Raw genomic sequence first — 22,879 nt, 5'->3', positions numbered from 1 at the left:
GGTTAAATCTCAAAGATTTTTCATCTCAAAGGTAGAGAAGTAATGCAAAGCAAACTTTTGAGCTTCTCATTTTTCATATACGAAAGAAGTTTTTTTTTTACAACAAACCATATTTGGATTAGAAAAATGTTAAAACTATTGCCAATCAATATATAAAACTCATGCATACAAACAAACGTGATTATGATTGCTGCCACTTCAAGGATATAATAAATAAATGTTAATTTTTTTTTATTATGATTATTAACATATTGGTTTATAAGACTTATGTAATTGTAATATCTTTAGTATTACTCATTAGATTTAACAAACTTAGGATGATATAAGTGAAATTTTTAATGGGTTTAATTTAAGTATAATTTTAAGTTTCTCAATTGAATTTAATCACATGATTGTATTGACCAATATAAGAAAAACAATGTTATCTTTTCTATGTTCAATGCAATCAATGATTGAGCAATCAATCAGAGAATCTAAGGTAAAACATAAGAAACTGTATCTAAATTTTGGCGATTGTTAAAGTTCAGTTGGTCTCTTTATCTATCCAAAATTAGGAATCAAGTTCCCTAAATTTTTGTAAAGGAACACCCAAGAACAGTAAATAACAACCTTGCTTTTCGCCCTTTATCTCCAAAAGTTACGGCTTGTAGAGGTTCTAGGAGATGAACGAGTCTCTCTCTTTTTGGATCACAAAACCAAAAAAGCACACTAGAGAAAATCATGCTTCTCTGGCCAATTAAGGAATGAAAGTTAATTTCTTGGTTTTTCTTAGTCAAACTTCTTCACAAGAAAATTTTAAAGAAAGGTATAAGAAAGCATGTGAATCCTAGTTTTGAACAAAGTTCTATCAAACACAAACTAAATGTTATTGTTCACTTTCTCACCAGTGACAAGTGTCCACATCTAGTCAGTTCATTGTATACAAACTATGTACACATGCTGTCAGAATAGCATAACGACAAACCAATTGAGAAAACAAAAACAAAAACAAAAAATAATTTGACGACCAAAAATTTACACCACCATGACCGTTTGTTCTGGTTCAGAAAGAGAAAGGCACTCTTTGGTTCAATCGCCCTTTTCGCTTTCTTAACAAAAACTAAGAAAACAAAGAAACATATAGAGAGAGAATGAACATTGAAATATTCAAAATTCTGTGACCCTTAACTATTCTTACATTGGCAATTAACCAGTGCTATTTTGATTCATTTTTTTCATCAGGGTCTTCGTGATTTCTCTCAAACAAGTACATAGTATGGATATCCAATCCCATTTCATGTCTCTATTGTAAAACTTGAGTATGCACATGTGAGAGAGAGAGAGAGAAAGTACTAAAAGGAAAAGTTCAAAAGCATTGCAGAATGAACAAAGAGAGTGGTGTTTTAAAGGCATGGGAGGCCACAATTCGAAAAACACAGGCTGCAAAGAAACGTGCAAACAATTTCTTAGGAACCATGTCCGTGGCCCATGTAGATGACGATGACGATGACAGCAATGATGACAAAGACAACAATGGAAGACACAGTGGGGAAATATACCATGCTGAGAGGGTTCTCCCCAATGGTGATTACTATACAGGCCAATGGTGCGATAACTTTCCTCATGAACATGGCAAGTACTTATGGACCGATGGGTGCATGTACGTGGGAGAGTGGCATAGAGGCAAAACTATGGGGAAAGGTAGGTTTAGTTGGCCTTCCGGGGCTACATATGAAGGTGAGTTCAAGAGCGGTTATATGGATGGGATGGGCACGTATACGGGGAGTAATGGAGATACTTATAAAGGACAATGGATCATGAATTTGAAACATGGGAATGGCGTGAAGAATTTTGCCAATGGGGATTGGTATGAAGGCGAATGGCGGCGAGGATTGCAAGAAGGTCAAGGGAGGTATCAATGGAAGAACGGGAAACATTATGTTGGAGAATGGAAGAATGGAGAGATATGTGGTAAAGGTACATTTGTTTGGACTAACGGGAACAGGTTTGAAGGGTATTGGGAAAATGGATTGCCTAAAGGACATGGAAGTTTCAAATGGGTTGATGGGAGTTTTTATGTTGGGAATTGGAGTAAGGATCCAAGTGAACAAAATGGGACTTATTATCCACCAGAGTCATCCCCAGAAGCCAATCTTGAATGGGATCCTCAAGATGTGTATAATATTGATTTGTGTGATTGTAAGATTTGTCCAGGAGAGAAAGTCTCAATTTTGCCATCACAAAAGAAGCTTGCGGTTTGGAGGTCAACAAAGTCGGGGGATGGTGCTAAGCCTAGGAGAGTGTCTGTTGATGGGAGAGTAAGTGTGGGGATAGAGAAGCCAATGGATAGAATGCGTATATGGGATGGTGATGAATCTAGTGATTTTGTTAGTAGGACACCAATTGAGGAGAGAGATTCTGAGGATGATATGTTGGGTCTACATAACGATGATGTAATTCCAAGGGGGGTACCTAAGATACCATTGAAAGTACCAAGGAAAGCTAAGAGACAAGGAGAGACAATATGCAAAGGGCACAAGAATTATGAGCTCATGCTCAATTTGCAGTTGGGAATCAGGTATTTTTACTGATATAGGATATTATTAGGCTTTTGTCACCTTCTCTTTTCTTTTTCTTTTTTCTTTTTTTGGTGATCTGCTTTGTTCCAAACATATAATCTATGTCATTGCTATCAACGCTATATTGTTTTATTGCTTTTATCTAAAGTTGTTTTTTTCTCAGTTTGTTGGCCTTGTCAAGATGCGTATAGGATTTTATTTAGTTGGATTAAAAAATTCACAATTTTCTTTTTAAGGTGTGGCAATCACTTCTCTTCTATATGTCATTTTTGTCTTCAGTTTTTCTATATGTAATTGGTTCTGTTTGTTTGCTAAATAAAAATTTTAATCTATTAAATTGAATTCGGAGGCTGGACATATTTCCAAAGTCCAAACTCCACTCTAGTGAGTCAAATGCAACTTTTCTGATTTAATCTCATTATTCAAATTTTGTTTCTAGTGCTCAGTTTTCTCAGCAATCGAAGGACAAAAAATAAAACTAGAATTGGCTACATCACTTTAACAGCTGTCACCCAACAATCCTTCCATTCTTACAGGGTTACCATGTTTGTTTCTGAATACCTCCCATGATCTATTCTTGTGAACCATCTAATGGCTCCATTTTCTTACCTTTTAAAGTTGCAGTTAACAGTCTTCTATTTCCAATTCAATTAAATACTAGTAGTAAGTTAACCAGTAAGATTGTGCAATTTGATGAACAAGTTCTAATTCATCTTTAAAGGAGTTTTGTTAAATGATGGCGCATTACAAGAGAAAAAGTGGGTCTAATAATGGAAGAAATACAACTTTCTGACTATTCAAGCTTTGGCCTTTTTGTCAGGCTTACTTTAAGTTTTCTTTAACAATCAAAAAAGGAAGTTTTGTCAACTCTTATCATTTGAAATTCCTGCTCAGGCTATTCTTTTTGGCTACATCACATTCTAGAATATATAATAAGGATTATGATTCTGCTTGCTGCAATGATTTTTGCATGTTTTCTTACAAAAGTGATTATAAAGACATGAAAACTATGATATGTAGCACATAGTCTCCAAAATTGAAGCAATGTATCTTTAATTTTCCTTTTCCTTCACCAGTTTAAAGGTAAATGTCTACATATGATTGCTTTGTGTTTTGTCACTCATTATCAGTATGTGGACTGATTGGACAGGCATTCTGTTGGAAGACCTGCTCCAGCTGCATCCCTTGATTTGAAGTCTTCAGCTTTTGATCCAAAGGAAAAGGTATGGACAAAATTTCCTCCAGAAGGATCCAAGTACACTCCACCACATCAGTCCTGCGAATTTAAATGGAAGGATTACTGCCCATTAGTCTTCAGGTGAATCCTCGAAGTATAATATCTTGTTTCTGTTTTCTTGTTTTCTTTTGCACTTGAGCAGCTAATACTTCATTACCATTGTCACAATGTGCAATAGAGCCTTCCAACCTGGAACATGGGTTATTGACTACTAAGTCTACTATTGCATGTCATCGGAATGTGGGAGCAAGACTCTTATAAAATGATACAATAAGTCACTATTTAAGCTAACATGTTAAACCAAAGTTTTTAGTATCATCTTGTCATTCTCATCTTTTAACTATTTTTCTTTTCTTGTCTTCAGGACTCTAAGGAAGTTGTTCAATGTGGACCCAGCTGATTACATGATTTCAATCTGTGGGAATGATGCTCTCCGGGAACTCTCCTCTCCTGGTAAAAGTGGTAGCTTCTTTTACCTGACCAATGATGACCGCTACATGATAAAGACTATAAAAAAGGCAGAAGTAAAAGTGAGTTTCACATAGTTTTGCCCTTTCTATTTTTTGTTTGACACTGTTTCTAAATATAATTCAGTAATTGGTTTCATGGTGTAGGTGCTATTAAGGATGCTTTCAGCCTATTATAACCATTTTCGAGCCTTCGAAAACACTCTAGTAACCAAATTTTATGGTCTGCATTGTGTAAAGCTAACTGGAACTATCCAGAAGAAGGTAGATGTGCTATAGCTCCATAGAAAACTAACATGTGCAAAAAAAACAAATTTGTATGAAAAAGATCAGGTCATAATTTCTTACCATTATCATACTATCAGTTTTAAATTGTTAATAGCTGCATCAATTAGTATGTATTTATGATTCACATATCTAGAAAGAAAAGTGCTTTCTAATCTATCACTTTTATATGCTCATATGTAATGTGGTTGATAATATAGGTACGCTTCATCATAATGGGGAATCTCTTTCGTTCCGACTATACCATCCACAGACGCTTTGACTTGAAGGGATCTTCCCTTGGCCGCACAACAGATAAGCCGGAGACAGAGATTGATGAAACCACCATCCTTAAAGACCTTGATTTGAACTTTTTATTCAGACTGCAGAAGTCATGGTTTCAAGAGTTTTGCAGGTGAAACATAGTTCATGCCTTTCTAAATGCTTCATTTAATTGCTAGCATGCTACAAAAAAACTATTGCAACCCCAAGAGTTTTGCCACCAAATGGAGCATTGCTTTCCTTTCCATTTTCCTTTATTGGCCTTCCTAAATGTACATTTGTTCCTACAGGCAAATTGATAGGGACTGTGAGTTTCTCGAGCAGGAGAGAATTATGGACTATAGTCTTTTGGTGGGTCTTCACTTCAGAGAAATATCAACTGCTGGTGACTTAATTCCTTCTGGAACTCAGAGTCCTACTGGTCAATTTTCACTCTTTCACAAGATTACTTTGAATTGATATTAATCTCATATTTATGCTTTTTACTTACAACAATGGACTGTTTTTCTTCTTCCAGGTGACTCTGAGGGTGATGGAGTTCCTCGTCTTTCAAGAGCAGACATGGATCAGCTTCTTTTAGACCCATCCAGGTGAATTGTATATATTAAATCATTAAAAAGTGATCAATCAATATGTGAAATAGAATTTACGTAAAACTATCTCAAAATATATTTGTGATTTGATTTCAGTAAGAAAATGTGGAGAATTTTAGATCTATTACAGATAGTAAGGAAAAAAAAAAAAAAAACCAACAACATTCTTCCCGGGAAGAGAAACACCTCATGAAGAACAAGAATTAGAGAAAGACTAATCATCTGGGAGGATGAAATGGCCTTGATGCTCCTCGAAAGTAAATTTTTCCTAATAATCAGTGGGTAACTAATGCAACTAAGGAAACTTTTCACCAATCATTTTTTACTCAATGACTACATAGAGTCACCCCTAGAATTCAAGTATCATTATAGAACCCCTTTGCCTTTTTACTCAATGACCACAAAGTTCCTACCTAGTTGGTTGGGGAAAGGAAAGATGATAAAAATTGGCTTCCTTACATAATCAGGTTGACCTGGATTATGCAATGATCAGCCATTGAGGTTGAGATTACATATAAAATGTTGTTGTATTATGAAACAGTATTAGAGGTGAAAAATGATGGAAATTATCTCCTACAACAGTAATGAAGTTAATAATGACCACTACTTATATATCATCAATGATGAATTGGTTACAGGTAGTGGACATGATAACAGCACTATATCATTTTTACTCAAAAGTAATGAAAGAATTTGTTTTGACATAGTTGAATATTGGCAATTGCAGGTGGGCTAGTATTAAATTAGGCTTGAACATGCCAGCACGGGTGGAAAAGACTATAAGAAGAAATGATTGTGAATTTCAGCTCATAGGAGAACCAACAGGGGAGTATTATGATGTTGTAATGTTTTTTGGAATAATTGACATACTTCAAGACTACGACATCAGCAAGAAGCTTGAGCATGTATACAAGTCCATCCAATATGACCCGACCTCTATATCAGCAGTTGATCCAAGACAATATTCAAAGCGCTTCCGGGATTTCATATTTAACATATTTACAGACGACACTTGAAAGACTTTAAGCAAGTAGCTTTTGCATTTCAGTTCATCATAGCCCAAGAAGTCTGAATTCGCCAGAACTGCCTCCGGTTGCTAGTAGCATCCTGTCCCGGCTAGAGTACCACTGTGGCTAGAAATTTCACCATTTGGAAGACCAACTGTAGCTTTCGGGGCTAAGCTCCACATCATATTGATTGGTCCTGTTGTCCATTCTATTCTTTCCTTTGCTTTATATGCATCTATAGATACATATACAGTATGTGTTAGCATATTATAGAAAATGCTGTGAGCAGAAGCAGAGGTGTGTCCAATTGTAAAACTGTATCAAAATATATTGTTTTGATCAATTTTTTAGTTTCAAGAGATATAGAGATTTACGATTTGTGGCATTTGTTTTCAAATGAAATGTATATAGGAAAATTGTATTTATTAATTATTTTTTCTAATAATATTCCTCTCTCTCTCTCTCTCTCTCTCTGTGGTTCAGTGTCTTGTTTTGCTATGCCTGAGAAGGTAGGAGGGGTCATACAAGACGAAATCTATGTCAAATCCAATGATAAGTTCTACTGTGTCACAATGACATGCCAACAAAGAAAAGGTAATTTAATGAATCAATTGCGAAAAAAGACATGTTCTCATACCCATCTTGGAATGGTAATACTCACAATTAGAATTTGCAAAATTATAATAAGACCTAATGGTATTGGGTAAAAGCGGGATAAAATCCCTTCCCATTGAATCCTCCAATTTCATCTAATTTTGATTTAGATGTAAAAAATGTGGCATTTAAAAATCGAATAAATGTCACATGTTTGACATCCAACTAAAAATTAGAGGGAATTGGAAAATTTAATTCAATTGGTACTTTTATTTTTATTTAAGGTTACACCTATTATGAAGACTAGATAATTTTCCACGCAATGCGCGGATACTTTGCAAATTTATTTGAAATATATATATATAAATATATATATATATATATATTTTTTTTTTATGTTTTTTAAGACCTACTTATAACCAAGGTTTTCAGATCCGGACCTTTCAAAGAACCGGAGAAGAGAGAGGCTCAAGGTTTTTAAGGTCGGACCGAGGTTCAACCGAGGTCGAACTGTGATGACGTCAAAATTAATTTAATATTAATTAAAATACAAATAAATGTATTAAATGTGTAAAAATATGAAAATTTACCCTTAAAAAATATTATGCAGTTAAAAAAACTTTCAAATGTATTTTCGTTATTTTTATAAAGTGAATAGAAAATAATAAATATAAAGAAGCTTTAAAAAATTGTATTTATTAATCTTTCGAATAAAAAATGCATTTTAATTTAAAACAAAATCATTTTTAACATAAATTTACAATTTTCATATTCATATTTATTGATGTAAAAGAATAATTCTTGAACAAAAAAAAAATAGAAAATACTATTAAGTAAATAGTGATAAAATTAAATTCAAAACTATTAATCTTGTAAAATTAAAATAAATAAAATATAAATGTCAAGAAGCACCCAAGGAAGCCTATTGGTTCAGTGGTTGGCGTGTTGGACAAAAGTCCAAAACTCCTGCGAGGTCACTAGTTCTATTCTTGGAGCACGCGTTTTTCCCAATTAAGTGAAGGACCCGTTTTCTTTGGCTAAAGAACCGGATTGGGGCCCGGGTCACGAGTTTTCGGGTCGGACCGTCCGGATTTAATAACCTTGCTTATAATACTCATTCTGTTGTATAAAATTTATGTTTTATCATAATATTTTTGAATGCTTTGAAACTCAATTTTCTTAATTCATAATTTATATATATATAATTGTCATAAAATTGGTTTCCAAATATTGAGTGAAATTGCTCTACTAATCTAAATTTTTGGGGTTGGAACAATCAAGATTTTTGGACATTTTTAGGAGACTAACTTATTATATTATATGTAGACTTTAATTTTTAAATTGATTAAATGATTTTAAAACTTGAAAATTATAAATCTGAATTCAAAGTATAAAATACTCTCATATCCTAAAATTTCAAAAATTCAAGCAACCTCCCAAACACTTCCTCAACTACTCAATTTTCACAATCAAATACCAACCCACAAATTTGAAACACCCATTTCATTATGTTAAAGAAAAAAAAGTCATTTTTTTAGTATTGGAATATAGAGAATGTGATAAAATAAAGAAAAAAAATGGTTAAAAACATTTCCATTTATAAAGATTTAATTGTCTTTAGTTAGGCTTCCACATAAAATAAAATAAAAAATAAAAAACTAACACAAAAAAACACTATAAAATCATCATTGACTTTCACTTTTATCGTCATATCTAATATTGATATTGCACTAAATAACAGTAAAAACTACAAAGAAACCTAAAAATTATGAGTTCTAAAAGATAATAAAAAACAACTAATCTCATTAATATATAATCAATTAGAATGTTTCTTTCTATTTCTATTTAGTTCTAAAACAAAATACAACTATGAATTTCCTACACCAAACACTCTAAAGATTCGAAGCCAACGACATCCTTTACACAACCCACAACATCTGACATTAACATCAAAACAATAAGTTGTTGTCTTCACTCAATAAAAAAAGTAGGCCATCTTCCTTGGTTATAGTAAACTCATACGGGTTAAAATTAGATGGGATGACGAAGTTAGAGCTAAGTAGTTGTCATTGAAAGGTTGAAAATATATAACATCATTCTTAGTTGGGATGTAATTTAAATGAGATGGCACGAAGGGTTGTGGGCATGTATATATAAAGAAGTAGAAGTGCAAGATGTTTTTAGCTTGAAACATTGAACCAAAGAGAACAAGAGTCTTACAAAGTATCATTATTCTTTAATAAAAAAAGTCTTGAAGTATTGAACTAAAGAAACCAAAAGTCTCTATTTTTTTTTCTTATCTTGTGGCTTTTAATATTATTTCAATTATTTTTTCAAAAAAAGCACCACATGGCAGAACATTTTGCTTTTTTGCATGAGGTCTCTGCTTCTATATATATTTTGATTAGATTGCATTAATTATTAATGCATGAGACTCTAATTTTCTTTAGCTCACAATTTAGGATAGAAAATAAATTGAAAAATGAAAAAGTAAGAAATGATTTTTTTTTTTAAAAGATAATATTATTTTGTATTGCTTTGTCATAAACAAAAAATTGAGAGAAAATAATTAGTATTTTTTTCCCTTACATCTTTCACTTCAAATTTCACCTATTTTTAATGGAAAATTTTACCATCTCTAAAAGGAAGATAATGACATATATACCTTTAAATTTCTTTTATGTCCCTATTGGCAACTCAACTACCACAAACGAAGGATGAGAAATTAAAAGCTCTCTATCTTCTCTCTCTCAACCAAACATGATATTGGGGAATTTATTTGGTGTGTATTTTACTTATATACTAATTGGATGTGACCCAAAAATGGGAAAGAATATTTTTATTTTTTAGAGAGAAAAGTAGGAAATAATATAATAAAAAAAGGCCTTAAACAGTTCATAACAAACGATATTCAGTCTAGTCTAGTCTATATACTTGATTCCTATTGTTTACAAACTAGCATTGATATGCTCCAAGATAGGATTGTTCAATAACTGACAAGGTCGGTGCGATGCAGAATGCTCACCAAAAGTCGATCATGCCAACTGATGAGATTGTTGAATAGTTTCATTTCTAAACTCATTGGTGATTGCTGTCTCAAAATCAGATATTCTCTATGCTTTTAGAAGTGAGACGAAACGATCTCCTCAACTAAATATGATCACTCAAGTTATACATAACTATAGTAGAGTAGTTTATGATCCTTAATTTTCAATTTTTATTACTCTCAAATCAATGTCCTTAAAAAGCCCCATCTAAAACATGAAGCTACAAGTAGTATTTTATGCCTACTATCCACTGAAAAACCTACCATCAATGCACTTTGTTGTTTCCGCTTTGTTGTCCATACTGAACTCGATTCCTCTTAACTAAACAGAATGTTAAATTATTAATTCGGTCTAAAATTAGAAGTTCATCTTGACTATAAAATGGCACACACAACAAACAAAACTCCTACTTTTATGGTGTTTCACCATTTGAGAGAGGTGATTGATGGGTAATGTTACTCATATATAGGCAATCTTACCTCTCTCTCTCTCTCTCTCTCTCTATGTATGTATATATATATATATTCTTTTTTCAAGGCACTAATTCCCAAAACTCAAACTAATGATATCTTGCTTTTAATGGAAGACACTTGCTGTCAAACTAAAGCCTCGTATCATTTATATAATATCTAAAAGTTGAAGTGTAGCATTTCGGTCAACTTCGTTCCATTCAGTTTACTTTGATTTACTTTTTGTCCATTCTATCCAATTCGGTCCATTTTGGTCCACTTGGTCCATTTTGATCCACTTTGGTTCATTCCACTTTAGTGCACTTACTCAAGAATGGGAAAAGACATGTTTAGGTTGAGAATACCTATTCTAAATTTGAATTTATTAAAATATTTAGATCTCAAATTTGTGATTATAAAATTAAGGGAAATTCATGAGCTTTTCTCTATTCTTTTTTCTTTTCTTTCTTTATTGTTTCCCTTGTAATAGTCCTTTGAGATTTTATACCGGTAATTACTTCAACATGTGTTTGGGAATCTAATTGTTTTAAAAGAATTTAAAACGATTGATGAAACTTCGAGAGTAACAAGAATTAGAGCATTAGCATTGGATGTGCTAAAAGCCTATAACACCCAAAATGCTATAGCACACCAAACAACAAAAAACAAGCTCCATCTAGTGTGTCATTTCTAAAAATATTACAAATGTGCTACAATGATCTACTACTAGTAGCAATGACTGTAGCCCTCAGCTATATTTTCTGCCATCCTCACCGTGACTTCATTGATGTGGTTTGGAAGTTTTGGGAAAATTGAAAGGAAGGAGAGTTAGAGCGTCTAGCGTGTATAGCGTGGTGCATATGGAAGAATCGGAATGCAGTAAAATTTGAAGGAAGATGCAAAGAAGCAAGGAGAATTGTGATTGAAGCCAATGCTCTTGTGGAGGAATTTTGTCAGCACTTTGAGGTCCCAAAACAACCTGCCCCATCGAGAATAGGAAGATGGACACCACCACGTGATGAATGGTATAATGTAAACGTGGATGGGGCGGTTCTTAAAGAGTTAGGCAACTGTGGAATTGGGATAGTAATTAGAAATGAAAGGGGCGAGTTAATGGGAGCGATGAGTAAGAAGCTGGACATAGCGCTAGGAGCTTTGGAGGTGGAAGCTAAGGCTTTTGAAGAAGGTTTGCAATTTGCTGGGTACCTTGGGCTGAAGCAAGTTGTGCTGGAAGGAGATGCGCAAGGGGTGACAGATGCACTAATGGGTTGTAGCTCCCCTCCTATCTCTATTAAGATGATCATTGAAGGTATCAAGAGGCAGAAGTGTAACGCCCTGGTTTGGAAAGTCAGCTATGTGCGCAGAACATACAACATGGCAGCCCATTTATTAGCTAGGAATGCACAATTTGTAAGTGATAGTGTTGTCTAGGTTGAGGATATCCCACCCATTATTGAACTTCAAGTATCAAAAGATGTATCTGGTTTGGACTTTGGTCCAGTTTAATGAAATTTGTTGAAGTTTGAACCAAAAAAAAAAATTTCCGCGAAGGTGTTGAGATTTATTGGTTTTGCAAAAGTTTGGTGTTTTTCTAGTGGGAATGCTATAGGTTTTTGTGGTAGATGTGTGTTCATTGGTTGTAGTGGTGATGGTTATTGCAGTGGTTGTGGGTTGGGTATTGGTTTTTGCGGTGATTGCGGGTTGGGTGTGTTGCTCATGGTTTTGGGGTCAATGTATGAGGCTCCGATCTCTTAGAAGTCTTTCGAGTTTAGGCCAGGGAGGAAATGCTCACCCAATGCTGAGTTGCTGACAAAGTGGAATTTTGCAGGGCATTTGTGGTATGGTACATAACGGGTAATTTGAACACAGTTTTGGATGGGATGAAAGTGGAGATGGTGATAAATGCTTAGATGAGGGATGTGAGGGGTAAGAGAATGATTGATTTGGTGAAGTCGACATTGAAACATTGGTTGCTTCGGTGAATCACATTCTTTTTTTTGACTTTTTTTTAACGGTAGAGTTATTTTAATGGGAGTTGCATTAAAATAAGATATAAGATGCAAGATGAATTGTGAAATGATTCGTTAAAGTAGCATTTTTTTAGCACACAGGATGCTAATACTCTTATGAAAACTAAAGATTAGCTAAAGAACAGGAATACCAACAGCCGAACAAAAACCTTCCAAAAGAAAATAGTTACAACATCAAAAACCATGTCAAGCATACAAAATGAAAAATGCCAGCAGTAAGACAGAATGGCAGTAACCATAATGGTTAAAAACACCAAATACGTTTCTATTTGCATAGGATACTTATTTATCACCTAACATCCCAATACACCAACATAATACCAAGATCCTTTTTTCTACAAACCTTAAATTTGATAGCTTGAAGCTTTTTAGCAGTTCAAGCAATAGTTGCAACATCAAAATCAATGTCAAGCATACACAAAGAAACATGACGGCAGACAGACAGACAGGATGAAAATAACCATAATGGTTCAAAACACCAGAGGCGTCTCTACTTGCATAGAATACTTATTTATCACCTAAAATCCCAAATCCACCAACATAATACCAAGACCCTCTAACCACAAACCTTAAATTTACTAGCTGGAAACTTTTACGCAGCTCAAGCAAACTGCCTATTTAACTTTTACAGATCAGTTGCCTGCTACAGGAACTATGGCATTGACTAGTAGCACACCCTTCTGAAACAACTCTTCCTTGGACAGTACGTAGAATAGCTACTTTCTTTCAACTCAACTCCAGACGTTTGCCCAACCCCATGGAAATGCAAGGTACACGTTATACGACCAACCCATCCAACCAGGAAAGCATTTATTTTCAGTAAATTTCCCATTTCTCAACCTACTCTCCTTTTCTCACCATCAGCCAGTCTGGAGAGCTCAACATAAGCTGTATAAAAATACAAGAAAACATATTCAGGGCAATGAATAAGTGCAATAACAAAGTAAGCAACTACAACTCTCCAGTTCCATGTATAACATGTGCCAGTTGTCTCATGGCACAAACCCACAGATTGCATCATAATTGCTCAGGTTGCCACCGGCATTGCAGATAATCTAACTAAAATTCTACTGTTCAGTAAATTTACATATATTTTAAGGAAGTTACCCAAACTTGCACCTAAAGTAGTTTCACTTGTCACAAAACCTACATCCATACAGGATGTGCATGTTAATCTCATTACTAACCTCAGAAACAAGTACAACATACATATTGGTAAGCATCATTTATGCATGCGTGTGTGTAATGCACCAGCAAGTGGCAAAAAAATCATATAATGGTGTAAGCAAAAAATGATGAATGATGAGAGAGAGAGAGAGAGAGAGAGAGAGAGAGAGAAACCTGTTAAAAAGCAGGCACCTGCAACACTCCAAGATCATCCATGCTCTCCAACTAAAACTTAATACCATTGGCAGGACTGCAAAGAACTGAGGCTGTACTTGGTTGTGCCAGTCCTCAGGATTGTTCACCATAATAGATTCTTCATAACCTCAATGTAGAAAACATATCAGCAAATTTCAATGTGGAAAAAATTACACGAATATAATCATGAAAAATTTTAACTTCATCGCAAGAAGATGCTCACTCAAGAAGATCAATTAGAAAATTCAGAAGCAAAAAACACTACTGATTACAAACTTACCACACATAATGATCTCACACAAAGAACCGATCATCCCAGATAGATTGTCCTTGATACTGTTTCGGCAGTGGAATGAAATCCTGATTCATTTTATTAGTTTTCTGCTGGTGCAGTCCCTGGTATGCTTTCAGAGGATCAGGAGCCTGGTATTCCTGCCAGTTCATCTGGTTTTCCACTTGGACTTGAGATGTTGGAACTCGTTTTCCAGGAAATGGAAAACTTATCATCCCCATATTGCCCTTACTTGCTTGGTGATATGATTGTGGTGTATGATTTATGGAATTGTCAAACCTGGTGCAATTAGCTGACGATGGCATCTGATATCCATCTAGCCATCTATAATCATCCAACTGCGAGGTCTCATCCTTCAAAGTAGTGTAAGACAAGGACTCATCATCGAAATTTGGAGCAACAGGCTTAAATCCAGGAGGAGGACCAAAGTGTCTTAGTGGCCGACTCACTGGATTCTTTCTTAAACTTGCTGCCAAGGTTGATGATGGATTCAGAGAGAGACTATCAAAGCTGGCTCCAGTAGACATAATTGAATCAAACTTAGACGGTATCCCAGCATCAAAACCCTGAGCAAACTCATTGCCAGAACTTGTATTAATAGAGTGAGGAAAAGGAAGCGACAGTGCTGCATGCTGCAAAACTCCAAAATGTTCTCGCAAACCTGGTTTCACAACAACCCCATTCTCTGTTCTGTTCAATTTGTTTAATCCACTGGCCAGACGAGCTTGCTGTTCAAGCAGCCACTTTGATGTACTTGGTTGGAAAGATTGCACATGCTGGGGCAGAATGGTAGCAAGTGATGTGGGAGGACCTAACTGTGCATTGAGAGCATTTGGGCCTAAATTTGAATCTAATGCATTCCCTGATACTCTACCTTCAAGTGGAGCTGAAACAGAAACATCACAACTTCCCATATCACCCTGGGAATCATTACCACCAGGGACAAGAGCATCATAAGAAGACAACTCTGGATCAATGAAATTAGCATGCTTATAAGCCACAAATGGTTGAAAAACAATAACCTCATCCTCTTCTTCTCCTTCTGCATATAATTGTGCCTTTGGTGGAAAAACTCCCACATTCATTTTCTTCTCCCGTGGTTCTTGCTCCAAGCCATTTGATGCAGGCATTTCCAAAGAACTAGGAAGCCCAAAATCATCGGATATTTGAGGCTCAGCACCAATAGCAAAGTTTTTCAACCTTGGATCAAAATACATGTATTCTTGCCCAACCCGAACTACACTAACAAGAGACTTTCCGGCTGCTATAATCCTCTGAAAACGAGCTTTTTTCTCCTTGTCACTACCATCACTTCCAACTTGCTTCCGTGAAAAATCAAGAATCATTTGTGCAGGAACAAGAGGGAGAAACCCTCTCAATTCATAGTCTTCCCACAATGCAAACAGATTAGCAATTTCCCCTTCATCATACCTACTCATATTGAAAAAACATGTTTCGTCTTTGTCCTCATTAATGGACATGAATCCACTTGACAAGAGCTTGTTCAAGAATGAAATGCAATTATTCCAGAAAGATGATCTAGCAGTAGCTTCTTTCTCCTCAACTTCACTGCGAGCTGCAATTTCTGGATGACAAGCTAGCCACTCCAAAAATATCAGCACTCCAGGTAGTAAATAACTTTCTGTTGGATCATGCAACTGCATGCATCTCTGAAGTATGTGTCCCATAAATTCAAAGGTAGCAGTATATGCATTCTGAAGAAGAACAGAACGTTGTAACAATTCAGCATACGATTGATTCTCACTTTCCCTATTGACATTGTAAACTGTGAATATGAGAATGCTTATAAGCCTAACAATCATAAGTCCATTCTCTGCGGCACTTGAACCAAAATTGTAAACATCTTCTTGCCCAGAAGAAAGAAGCTCAAGAAAATCACTAATAACCACAGAGAAAACATCTACAAATGTTTCCAAGCTGGAAAATAAGAGAAAAAGTATATATATCAAAAAGGAATTCTTTCATGATTCCATCTAAGATGAAACAAAGGGTGAGAATTAATACCTTATGCGAGTAAAGAGTACACCATTAAGTCGGACAAACCGAATGCTGAAAGCTTTAAATGTATCAGGTATACTGGATTGACTTTCCTTAACAAAACTTGCATCTGTTTTATCATCTTTCAATAGGCGCACTGCTCCACCTTTTCCTCTTCCTTTCCCAGGCGTTCTCACATGTGCAGTCTTGATTGTGGAAGCTTTGCCATCTCCAAGCAGCTGGGAAAAATTCTGTCGATTCTACAGGAGGAAAAAAAAAAAGTATTACACAATTTGCCACCTATAATATCTAAATACATATCTTTTCCCCCATTTTTTAAGGAAATGCTTCTAGCCACAAAATGACTTCTAGGGAAATATCAGTATGTATAATCAGAATAGGCTTTGTATTCCCAAAATAATACAGTTAACACATCTTCTAATGTATGAAAGAAAACCTCATTTCAGGCCAAGAAATAATACCTTCTCAAATGCAATAATCAAATTATCTCTTGCAGTTGAAAAGGGGTTATCAACTGCCAGACTCCGAAAATAGCGATAGATTGACAACAATTCATCCCCGGAATAGGAAGCCAATATTGAAAGCTGAAATAAGCAGAGATGAGCGCATACCAACATGATAAGGCAATCAATTATGAAAATATAAGACAGGTGAAGTAATGTCATAACAAAAATGGATTGGAAACAAAAACCTGATGATGAGGGTTGCCACTTGAAGGCCAGAGTGAAGAAGCTTGCAAATAGTAACTTGATGCGGCTGCAAAATCTCTACTTTTGGAATCAGCTTCCCCATATAAACCTTTATAACGTGATAGGTCACCCAGATAAATCAGACAACGATGACAAGAAATCAAGCCTTTCTTCATCTCAGCAGATTTATTTCCACCTTTAGACTTAACCATCTTATTCTCTTGATCATCTGGAAAAGAACTCAGGGGTAAACCATACTTTGCTCTGATTTTCAACATCAGATCATGATAAAATCCAGTTGCTTCAGAAAGAAAGGTTTTAAACTGAGAGCGTATTTTTGTGATTCGATCAGGTCTTAAAGAAGATTTCGCACCCTGGGAAGTGGCCGAAACATTTGCAGCCACAGCAGCATTAAGTTGTGCACGGAGCTCCTCGATTCTCCTGTAATGCAATTGCCATAGAGCATACTCTATATCATGTTGTTCACAGAAAGCATGATCTTCAAGAATAATTGCTTCATAGTTCTCTCGCATCTGTTGCCAGGCAGTGGGATCTGAGGGAACTCTTGCTTGGGCCAATCTCCTACGCCTATTCTCCAACTCAACATTCTACAGGACAACAAATATGTCAAAAAAAATATATTCATAATTCTTAACACTTCCCCTTCCCCCCACCCAAAAAAAAGTACTTGACGGTAAAAGTTGCTCATAGTAGATAACCAGCTGGAACAGCCAAACTAGTTATTCATGATAAGTTTAATAACAACCCCTATAGACATATGCAATATGCTTACTTTTAATGCCTCATGGAAAATATATGATAAACTTAATTTTGCATGCCTCCTTTTCTTTCCTTCCTTGCAGCACTATGTTGCCAAATATAGATTGACATTTTTCTCATGCCTGATGGCAAAGTTGACAGTGATGCCAAGTGACTAACTCCAAAAATTTTGTAGTACAAAAGAATAAAAATAAATCAGGAAGGGGGGGGGGAGGAAAAAATTGAAGCAAAAGCTACAGACTAAGACCAAACATACATCCACAAATGACATATAAACACAATCAGAAAATTTGAGAACACATGGCACAAAAGTTGAAGAATTTTAAAAATATAAAATAATATATCTGCAATAAAAGTAATGACATGCCTTGTTGTAAAGACGTTGAACGCGGTCCCTCGATGAAACCAAAGAATTATCCATCAGAACTGTCATCTTCGATCAAACATGTGTCACGAAATTTGACTATGAAAAATCCAACTTCAGTAGCAATAAACAGCATCTAACCTGCAAAGAAATTACAGGGAATAATACCGTTCAATCAGAAAACAAGCCTCAAATGAAACCAAAAGAGGAGGAAGGGGGGGGGGCAAAATAAATGAACAACCTTATGCATAATCAATCATATTCAACAATAACTGGTTTACGGCATACTGCACACATTAGCTTCAGACATTAAATTTTTTGATAGGCAAGAATGATTTTATTAAACGAAGAGTACTTCATTACAATGTACACAAAGTAGACTAAAGAATTACCAAAAAAAAAAAAAAAAGAAGGAATTATGTATAAAAGGACAAAGACCCTAAAAACAACAGAATGGAATCTCTATGCATAAAACCCTCTACACAAAACCAATCAAACAAAGAGCCTTTGAAGGTGGCTAGTAGCTAATCTCCCATACTCTCCACATCGTCTGATGTATCCTACTGCATTCCCACCATATAATCCAAAACTCCACAGCAAATATAACAGAACCAAGTCAAAGAAGACCAAACAATATTTTGTAACTCAACTGCTACTTAAATCAAGAAAACACCAATATCTGGAATATCAATTGATAAAGAATCACAACAAAAGATATGCCCAAATATATATTTTTCTCCACTCTGGAGCTCTTATAAGAACCATTTATAATATAATTGAAGCACTAATCAAACTGTAAATTTGGTCAGGGTTATTAAAAGCAAGAAACAGCCAAAGGTTCAAAAACAAAATGTGTAATCAAAGCAAAAAGTAACAAGATTTTTCATAAAACCATAAAAACAAACAAAAAACTACAAAATAGTTTTAGGCAAACCGAAGGTTATCCATATATTAAAATTCTAAGACAATTGAAAGACACCACTCAACTTTCTCTTTTTAGCTTACCAACAGAAAAAAAAGACCACCAAGTCCATTATTTATCAATGCCTCAAAGCTTTATCACAATTAGTTAGAAAACCAATAAAACCAGTTCATAAACATTCTATTTTTTCCAGGCCCAAAACACTGCAGTTATAATTCATAAGTTTTCCCTGACAAACTCAAACTAAATTCTTTCAGCCATCACCATGATACTCTTTAAGCTTTACAGTCACCTCATGCAACTACTTCCCAATTATGCACCAGTGTCCATACATTTACTTTGATATAGACTTTCTCCTTCCAATCTTAAAGACATCCTTAGAACACAAGCAGATTTCTTTCCTATTATATGCCTCTCATCTAAAGAATAATGACAACGCTTCTTCACAAAGCTCATCTAAAGAAAAATAACATCGTTTCTTCACAAAACAACAAAATAGCCCTAATTCCCTAATACTACAAATCCCCAAAAACTCCCCACTTAATGTGTATCAAACCTTTTCTTATTTATTTATGAATAATATAAATTTTATTAATAAAAAAGAACACAGTAAAGAAAAATATGCTATGAGAGCAATAACGTAAGGTAAAGCCTTGTAGGTTGATGTTACTTCTCTTCCTTGTAGGTTGACTAACAAAATTTCTATGAGAGCAATGACGTCAGGTAAAGCCTTTTAGGTTGATGTTACTTCTCTTCCTTGTAGGTTAACTAACAAAATTTCTACTACTGATTATGGCTGCTTGAAAAATTTCAAAAATTACACAGTGAGGTCACAACATCCAGACAGGAGGGGAACAAAAGCAGGGATGCATAACTAAAATCTCATTGTGCTATTTTAGATCTTAGGGTCCTTGAGTTGCATTTACCTATTAACGGAAAAAGAAAAAAGCAAAAAATACAATCTCCAAGTAGAAAGCAAAAAGTGGCTGTCCATGAACAACTACAAAGGGCCCACTTTAAATGACCTCCAGTCTCTTCAATGTGGGGAAAAGCCATACAATATGCATCAAATTCTTAACAACAACAGTCTGAATCTTTATTGAAGAGCCCTTGGTACCTTACATCTGATAAATAAATAAATAAATTCTCTTATTGGCTACTTCATTCATTGCACCCTAAACCAATGACTGTAAGCAACATCATCATCATCAACCTCTTCTTCTTGGTAAACAACCATTGAATATGCATCAAATTCATATGAACAACCGTCTGAAACTCCGAATCTTCAATGAGGAACCATTGATTGAACAATAAATACCTCGATACCTATAAATTCTCTTATTAACTACATCATTCATCACACCCTAAACCGTACGAGCAACATTATCATCAACCTCAGCTTATAAGAAAACAACTTGTTTACCATAATTCCTATTAAACAACCCGATATTTACACGATTTGAACAATAAATATCTTGATATCTAAAAATTCTCTTATTCCTTACATCGTTCATCATGCACCCTAAACCCTACGCACAACATTATCATCAACCTCAGCTTATGACTCTTGTTTAGCATAATTCCTATAAAAAAAAACCCGATAACTACATTATTGATCAAAACAAAAAACCCGATAACTCCGATTAATACGAAAATTACATACATAAAGATTTAAACAGCATCAACTAAAGAAGCGTAACCAATCAACCATACGTAGATCTCATTCGCACACCCTACATTCTTGAATTCCGAGCATAAATTACGTAAAATTAATATTGTTAAAAGCAGAATTTCGAAACCCTAATTTTCAAATAATCCGATCAAATAAATTGGAAAGAATCGCTTTTATAAACTAAACAATTACCACAAAGAATGTAGTTGAAAAGCTTAACCTCAGATCTGCGAAGAAAACGACGTCGTCGTAGTCGTCCGTACACGAATCGCTGTGAAAGAAGAAGGATTTGGGCGATTGTGAGGGACGAGAATAGAGAATCGCAGAGGAATGTAATCTCTCTAGGGCTCAATCACTTTGTTTAGGTGGGTTTGTGAAAGATTTTGAATTTTCTTTCTTTCTTTCTTCGCTTCCTTTTTCGTTTCTGATTTTTTTTTTTTTTTTTTGGATGATCGAATACTTTGAAGTTAATAATGGGTCTTTTTCCGGGTTGGGACTTGGATTTGAGTATAGAGGCGGTGGAGATTTTTTATTTTTTTTATTTATTATTTTTTACTTATTCATTATACTTTTAGATTAAATTCTAATTTACACTATCTAATTTTTTATTAATTTTCAAGCAATCCTTTAATTTTACTTTAATTTTAATTTTTCTTAATTTAAGTCCTTCAACTTTGATTCGTGCTCGATGCAGTTGTCTTCAATCCAATCCACATGGTTATATTTATCAAAACGATTTCATCATTACTCTATCAAAAAAAAAAAAGATTTCATTATTATCTATTCTTGTGATTTTAAATATAAAATTAAATTGCTGGTCAAAAAAAAAATTTAATTGGTTTAATAATTAATATAAATATATATATATATATATATATATATATAAAGGAATTCTCCTCTTACAACTAGACATTTTATGATTCAAAAATACTGTTATTAGTGAAGGGTAATTTCATTTTAAAAACAAAATCATAAAAAGGTCAAATAAAAAATTTCATTTTGAATTAAAAAAAAATTCTAAAATTTAGAATTTTTTTCCCTTCACCTTTAAAAAAGAAATTACGGCTTACCTTTAAAGTTTAACATTTTTATTTGTTTGAAAAATAGAAAATATATTTCTAAATTATAATAGATGCAAATTATTAACCTTTAAAAAAAAAATTAGAAGGGTCTCTGAGTAATTAAATTAGGAAATATATTTCTAATAAAACAATTGTTTTATAAGATGAAAAGGTTATAAAATATATATATATATATATATATATTCCTCTCTCTTTCCAACCATTGACGCAACCTAGCCACCATCAACACCTATATCTTGGTCGCAACCTAATCCTTATTATCATGACAAGGGGCAAAATGGGTAAATATTCTTAATTTTAAAACCATGAAGCAAAACATCGTTTTTTTTCCAAACTATTTAGCAAAATGCCCATATTTTTGGAACTTGATTTTAATAAAATCGAGTTACATGTAGAACTCGAGTTCTATGCATATTTTGTCACTTTTTTTTTTTTTTTTTTTTGAAAATTTAAGTAGAACTCGACATTGCTAATGTCAAGTTTTACTTAAAAATGTATATAGCAAATCAAGTTCCAAAACATAAGCATTTTACTAAATAGTTTGGAAAGAGGGGTATTTTGCTACATAGTTTTAAAATTAAGGGTATTTACCCATTTTGCCCCATGAAAAGCCTTCATTCAAATCTTGGTCCCCACTCCTAATTGCTCCACTCTGCCTCCTTAAGTTCTAAAAAAAAACTCCCTCAATAACGCCTTCATGGTACCTCAAAACTCTTGTAACTTCTCCTCTAAGAACTTGGATTGTAAATCACAATATTTCTTGTTACCTTGAATTATTTGGATTGTGAGAAAATGAAGAGGGAGATGAATGAATCACGGTTTTAAAAACTGAAACAGTCAAAGAACTGAAAATGAGTCCGGTTCCCGGTAAAAAGAACTGAAAATGAGTCCCGTTCCCGATTTTTACCGGTTCAATCGAAAGTTTTCACGGCTGAGTACCATTAATTTTCCCAATTTTTACCAAATTGGTTGTGTCCAAATTCCGGTTGAACCGGTTTGAATTGTCAATCCAGTTTTAAAAATCTAGGAATAAACTGAGTTATATTTTGGATTTCTTGTTACTTTGAACTATAAAATCGAATTCCATATTTTGTTTAGTGGGTGTTAAAATTTATATTTGGTTGGACCTGAGTATAGAAATATTGTATTTGGATAGAAACTTTTTTGCT

At 34.3% G+C, this 22,879-nt stretch overlaps 2 protein-coding genes across 4 annotated transcripts; one reads left to right on the top strand and one right to left on the bottom strand.

Annotated features, from left to right (window-relative positions):
* Window positions 1–973: 973 nt before the first annotated feature.
* On the top strand, window positions 974–6,702 carry LOC115953681 (phosphatidylinositol 4-phosphate 5-kinase 4-like). The gene is made up of 8 exons (XM_031071439.1): window positions 974–2,557; window positions 3,709–3,876; window positions 4,160–4,325; window positions 4,410–4,526; window positions 4,748–4,941; window positions 5,099–5,229; window positions 5,326–5,398; window positions 6,129–6,702. The coding sequence occupies exons 1-8, from the start codon at window positions 1,362–1,364 to the stop codon at window positions 6,415–6,417; spliced, it is 2,334 nt and encodes a 777-aa protein (XP_030927299.1). The 5' UTR covers window positions 974–1,361; the 3' UTR covers window positions 6,418–6,702.
* A 6,042-nt stretch (window positions 6,703–12,744) lies between these two features.
* Window positions 12,745–21,095, bottom strand: LOC115952588 (protein SMG7-like). Of its 3 annotated transcripts, none has more exons than XM_031069760.1 (8): window positions 20,821–21,095; window positions 18,038–18,175; window positions 16,893–17,498; window positions 16,663–16,785; window positions 16,208–16,440; window positions 14,171–16,120; window positions 13,870–14,008; window positions 12,745–13,416 (listed from the first exon to the last, which is right to left on the bottom strand). In XM_031069760.1, the coding sequence occupies exons 2-6, from the start codon at window positions 18,101–18,103 to the stop codon at window positions 14,185–14,187; spliced, it is 2,964 nt and encodes a 987-aa protein (XP_030925620.1). In that variant the 5' UTR covers window positions 18,104–18,175; window positions 20,821–21,095; the 3' UTR covers window positions 12,745–13,416; window positions 13,870–14,008; window positions 14,171–14,184. The 3 variants fall into 3 exon arrangements, with proteins under 3 accessions (XP_030925620.1, XP_030925622.1, XP_030925619.1); XM_031069762.1 differs by having other exon boundaries at window positions 13,870–14,017; window positions 20,849–21,095; XM_031069759.1 differs by having other exon boundaries at window positions 20,849–21,095.
* Between the last annotated feature and the right edge of the window lie 1,784 nt (window positions 21,096–22,879).

This window comes from Quercus lobata, chromosome 7 (assembly GCF_001633185.2).
Source record: "Quercus lobata isolate SW786 chromosome 7, ValleyOak3.0 Primary Assembly, whole genome shotgun sequence".
NCBI classification, from domain to species: Eukaryota; Viridiplantae; Streptophyta; class Magnoliopsida; order Fagales; family Fagaceae; genus Quercus; species Quercus lobata.
Note: the sequence above shows the minus strand (reverse complement) of the source record. Positions and strands in the feature narration are given on the sequence as shown.